At 37.8% G+C, this 5,758-nt stretch overlaps 1 protein-coding gene across 1 annotated transcript; it reads left to right on the plus strand.

Moving 5' to 3' along the window:
- The first annotated feature begins 323 nt into the window (after nt 1-323).
- Nucleotides 324-4,294, plus strand: rgs4 (regulator of G protein signaling 4). Its single transcript, XM_036522515.1, has 5 exons — nt 324-468; nt 1,024-1,128; nt 1,394-1,455; nt 3,308-3,474; nt 3,717-4,294. The coding sequence occupies exons 1-5, from the start codon at nt 425-427 to the stop codon at nt 3,963-3,965; spliced, it is 627 nt and encodes a 208-aa protein (XP_036378408.1). The 5' UTR covers nt 324-424; the 3' UTR covers nt 3,966-4,294.
- The last annotated feature ends 1,464 nt before the right edge of the window (nt 4,295-5,758 follow it).

Genomic DNA, 5,758 nt, shown 5'->3' on the forward strand with positions numbered 1-5,758 from the left:
GCAAGTGGAGGTCTGAAGTTGTTCACAAAGGTAGTATTGCTCTATTCTTCAGTCTGGCACAAAAATACCCTTATCTTCCAACACCGTGTTCTCTCTTTAACTCTTTAATTGCAACATTCAAAGACTTCACAGACAAAACAGTGTATTACAGGCTTGCTTCCTAGCGTAATTAATTTCAGTCCTTTTTTTTTTGCTCTCCGTTGTCTGCAGTTTTTCTTCAATGTGCGCAGTGCACTATTGTCTCAGCAGCTCTGAGGGGATTGGCTAATCGGCTCTTGCGCTGAACAGCCCAGAGCTATAAAACCACATGCGGAGGAGACGACTGCACTGGTTACACTGAAACTGTTGCTGATCCTCAGAACAGAAGAAACAGCTGCTCATTCTGTTTTCACTCTTGGATCTGTACCATTAACCCGGAGAAACAATGTGTAAGGGACTAGCTGTTCTACCGGCAACATGCTTGAAAAGGTATGGGAATTTTTTTTTTTTTTGGTGTAAACTGTACCAGAAGGTTAGACTTAAACATGCAGTGTATAATACAGATATGTGATACTAAATAGTATATTGTCAACAGTTTTAAATAACAGTGTGTATTGTTTGTTACATTTTAAAACAAGCTTGTCTGATAAATTAATCTTTCCAAGGATATGTTGTTTCATGATTTAATATAGTCAGATGAATTGAATATATTAAGGCTGTGTGTGTTTATATATTTGATACTTCAATTCTAATTTTAAATGTATAGAGATCCTCCAATATCCAAAACAATTAAATGAAACTTGTCTCTGTATATCAATAAGACTGCATATTGGTCTGTATTTCATGAAGGCTTGATAAATGTGGATCATTGGTCTGACTGATTGCACTCCATTTTGTAAAACGTTGAGTTGCACTTATATGATCATCTGTATCTCTGCCCTGACATGTGGCATACAGAATGTAATGAAGCATAATTACATGATTAAATGTAAACATAATCATTGTCAATCACCTTTGTCACCTGTTGAACCTTTCTTACTTCAGTGCAAAAGACATGAAGCATCGGATTGGGTTCCTGCTTCAGAAGCCAGACTTGAACCCTGATCAGAGGGCAGTTCATGGCAAAGAGAAATCCACCTCAGTGAAGAGGTGAGGTTGTTATACAAATAAATCCCTTTCACTACTTTCAGTTGCAATAAAGCAAAATAATGCAAATAACATTAACTGTTCAAATATTTCAGTCATTTTGTCTTTATTTTTCTATACATTTTTGAGTTTATCCATCTGAGCTACATTTACCTCTTTAAAAATGACAAGACTGAATATGAATGTGTCAGAGCCATTCTGATATTTTTTAAATTTCTTCTTTTAAATGGGATCCTTCACTGTTGAATGACATTCTGTTCTCTAACAGAATTTCACAAGCCGAAGTCAACAAGTGGAAAGACTCTTTGGAGACCCTGCTAAATAATGATGGTAAGCAATGAGTTAAGGAAGATGTACATGAATTACGATGAAGAAAAATATTCCATATTTATTACTCTCTGCATTAATCTTTCGTTCATATCAGAGAGGACAGACTGATTGAAAGGAATGAGTCTCAGTGAGCACTGAATTTAGATGATCAGCACTGTGTTAAATTCACTTGCACTCTGGTCTAACGGCTTAATGGAAATTACCATATCACAGCAAATGAGTGGAAATGATATTCAAAACCAGACACTGCAAACCAATGATTAAATTTTATTAAATTTTTAATAAATGAAATTAGCATGAAATTGGGTTTTTTAAAATCAAAAAGTGGATGTCGACCTTTGAACTAAATGGATTTTGACACAATATAGAGCACTATAAATGTAGAACACTACATAATATGTAAACATATTATATAATGTCAAAATCCATTTGGTTCAGGTCCACATCCACTTTCTGATTAAAAAACATACCTCAATTTCATGGTAATTTCATTGACTTCATTTGTTTTTCTGTGTCTGGATTGGAACATTTTAATCTTTCTAAGGTTACTCCTTATCCCTGTTTCTGACATACACACATCCTGTGGAAGTCATATTAAGCCAAAATAAGTATCACACATGAATAATGACATGAAAAACACAATCACTGGATTATTGGAAGGATTTTTAATGAAATCTTCTTGCAACCTGAGATTGGCCATGAACATCATTCACTTATGTCAGGGTTTATCGCTTTTCTTTTTAGTTATCTTTATTGCTTAGTAGATATGCTTATTCCAAAAACTCATTTAGCTGCATTTTTACTTTGTTCAGTACTTTGCTCTTTGGCACTTACACACACAAGAATGTCCCTGACTGGAATACAGCAACAAATTTGAAACTGCCCAAACTTTTTTTGTACTAGACACAACAATCTGTAATATTACTCAATATTTTTTATTCTGTTTTGAAATTCAAGGAACTCATTAACCATGATGTGAATTATGGATGGTTATTTAAACCACATCTCTTAAGCACTGACCAGTTCTTAAATAACTACATTCATGCATAAAGCAGTCAATTGAAGTCCCAATGAAACTGAAAGGCCAGGAGGGAATTTAGGAGGGTTTAAAGAATCAGTAGAAGCATTAAGTCTTGCCCAAATCTACCTTCACTGAAGAGGCAGGACTGTAATTTCTCGTCCTGTCCCTCGAGCCCATGTCACTGGGTCTCGGTGTTAAGGGGCTTGATTTGTGACAGCTGCTTTTCCCCCCTCCTGGCGGGTCCTGCTGGGTTCTCATGCTCCGGACGTGCTGTACGTGTCCGCAGGCAGCCTTAAGCGGCCTCAGGGGGAGAGGCTGTATTACTCTGGCATTCTGTCAAGCATCAGCTGAGTGGGGTGCTGCTGGGAATCAATGACCCCCTGGGAGCCCCTCTCACGTTGACCTCCTCATTCCACTGCCTCTAGCCCTGTCCTCCAACACCCGATCTCATCATTCGGGAAAAAAGAGGATGATTCCATGTTGTCATAGCATTTGCTAGAAGAAGTGGTTCGTCATAGCATTTGCTAGAAGAAGTGGTTCTCCCCTCAAATTCGTAGCTAGGTTGGTCGTGGCGCCAGGTTGCGGGAGGGCAGCGGGGTGGAGAGATATGATCAAAGAGCAAAGCACTTTAGCCTTATCTTTTCACTGAGAATTTCCTTTATTTGTTATTTGAAATAAAACTTCATTGTTGCAGAATTTCAAACAAGAAAAGGGGCACTTCCTTGAACATGTCAGTGAAATTTAGGTCCAATACATTTTGTGCTTAGAGCAAGCTTCTGCTGACTTTATTATTAGTAGAGCTCATATTGAATTTTTTTTTCCATTTTTCAGTTGGTCTTACAGCTTTTGCCACCTTCCTTAAGTCCGAATTTAGTCAGGAGAACATTGAGTTTTGGATGGCCTGCCAGGAGTACAAGAAAATCACATCTCAGGAAAAGCTGGCCTCCAAGGCGAGAAAGATTTATGACCAGTACGTCGCCGCTGAGTCTCCAAACGAGGTATATGTCTCAATGCCACATTAGTGACATGTCTCGTTCTTACAAATTAGCTGTAATAAGTACCATTAACATTACTATCATGAATATATCACTGGTGGACATTAAAAACGTTATTTAACCAATATTGCATTTTGTATCTAATCATGACTTTGAATGATATAAAAGAAAACACTAATTGTCAGGGTTACCGTGGACGACATACAGACAGTAAATCTAACAAGGCCGTTTGACAACATCCTCAGGTCAACCTGGACTCTGTCACCAGAGAGGAGACCAGGAAGAACCTGGAAAACCCTGGTCCTTCCTGCTTTGAGGAGGCCCAGAGAAAGATCTTCCTCTTGATGGAGAAGGACTCCTACAAGCGTTTCCTGAAATCCAAGCTGTTCCTGGACTTGGTGCAGCAGCCCACAAGCAACATGCCCTGTGGTATGGAGAAAAGAGGGAGGAGGAACACCTCTGAGTTTGGGCAGACCCTTCCTCAGTGTGCTTAGAGCACAAATGTGTTTGATGTAGAGCTGAAGCATACCTTTCAATACCCAGTTGCTAGCCACAAAGCATAGACATAGTGTTACAATGCCATCGCAGCCTGACGGTCAAACACCGACAATAGAAAGGGTTTTTTTTTTTTTGCTTCATACCTCACAGCACAATACATGGACAGATAACTGGAAATATCCACAGGAACTGTACATGTCTCAGTGTCCAGTAAATACAACCCTTGGCCATGCTTGCAAAGGGCTCAAAGTATCATAGTCATCATTGTAACTTTGTAGGTGCATATATTCAACTACAGTCTAAAGGGGCCAATTCAAGTGAAGCATTGAAATGAAACCTAAACTGAGGAATAGACAGCTAACATTAGTTTAAACAGAAATAATGCACCTTTTCTCCCTTAGTGGCTTGTTTCAACTGGCTGCTCCCAGTCAAACCAAATAATCAATGACAATTTGACACCAGGCACTGCAGTACATTACTTTCATATGTTTTTACTGTTTATGTTATGTGTGCTTGCCTTGCCCTATGTCTGCTTGTGATTACTGAGCATAGTTTAGTCACAGTGTTGCAAACTGCCAGCAAGGTTAAGCTGAGGTTATGTTGTTATTCACCACAGGACTTACTCGGTTGTCAAAGCAAAAGTCAAAAAAAATGAAAAGAAAATGAAAAACAACACACAGCAGCAGAGCAACATTACGTCTGCGGCTACCTCTTATTCCAACCCCAGCATGCTTGTCTCCTTCGGTCAACATCTACACATCACAGGAACACTGATGTATCAAACTGTTGTAGATTCTGTTAACATGGAAGGTTTAGTCACTGGAAAAGCAAACAAGAATTTATATAATGTGCTCCTAGAAAAGAGACCTGTTTTTCTTTTTCTTTGCATGTTGTGCTAAGATGCCAGAACTGCCAAGGCTTTCTATGGGGTGCGGTGTTGATCTTTGAATTTTGAACACCACATCTGCTTTCTGTGCAGTCCTTACACCCTTGTGTACAAGCAGTAAGCTTAACAGATTCATACAGTGATGCTAAAAATATTACATGCTAATATTTCATGCTATACACACTTTCATTGGTAAAATAGAGCAGTGACAGAGTCTGGATGGTTCATTATCCAAGTATGTAATCTTATAAGCTCTCTGATGTATTCTTGTGTGTCAATGTGAAGTATTGCATTATGTATCTGAATATTGTGAACTGTGTTCCATTTGATATAAAGGGACATGATATCATAATACCATGTGGATGTCCTAATAAAATCTCACTGTATGTTTATAGTTTGTTATTCTTTTACATTTACTAATAGTAATGATTGTGGTGTACATTTGTCTTTGTGTTATTTATAAACATTATTTGTAAACTGCATTTCGTCTAAAAGATAAATGACTATCTCACTGTATGTTTTTGGTCTGTTTGTTGCAAATCCTTTCATCTCTGATGAAAGTCTAGAATGTCTATTGTCACTGTGGATGTAAAACAGGCAACACAATTTTACAATTAAGGAGTCTCTGTAATTATTTTAATCAAATTAATCATAATACATGTAAATAATTTTGTTTGCTGTATTTGGTTATCCATTTCAGTTAACTATCATAACTTCAAACATTTTAAATATAACAATATCATTGTTTTCATCAACTTCAACTGAAGTTCAAAATGAAAATATTTTATAGACCTTCGCTACACAATTAATCAAACCTGACCAACCAGATCCATCCACAACATTAGAGTTGCTCTTTACCACTTTCATTCCACATCAGCTGTTCATGGCATCCCTTCTCCACTC

The sequence above is a fragment of the Megalops cyprinoides genome, chromosome 2, assembly GCF_013368585.1.
Source record: "Megalops cyprinoides isolate fMegCyp1 chromosome 2, fMegCyp1.pri, whole genome shotgun sequence".
NCBI classification, from domain to species: domain Eukaryota; kingdom Metazoa; phylum Chordata; class Actinopteri; order Elopiformes; family Megalopidae; genus Megalops; species Megalops cyprinoides.

Coding starts and splice junctions, on each gene's coding strand:
- rgs4 (XM_036522515.1), top strand. CDS start 425: ATGTGTAAGGGACTAGCTGTTCTACCGGCAACATGCTTGAAAAG. Junction 1,456..3,307: donor GACCCTGCTAAATAATGATG/GTAAGCAATGAG, acceptor TCCATTTTTCAG/TTGGTCTTACAGCTTTTGCC. Junction 3,475..3,716: donor CCGCTGAGTCTCCAAACGAG/GTATATGTCTCA, acceptor CAACATCCTCAG/GTCAACCTGGACTCTGTCAC.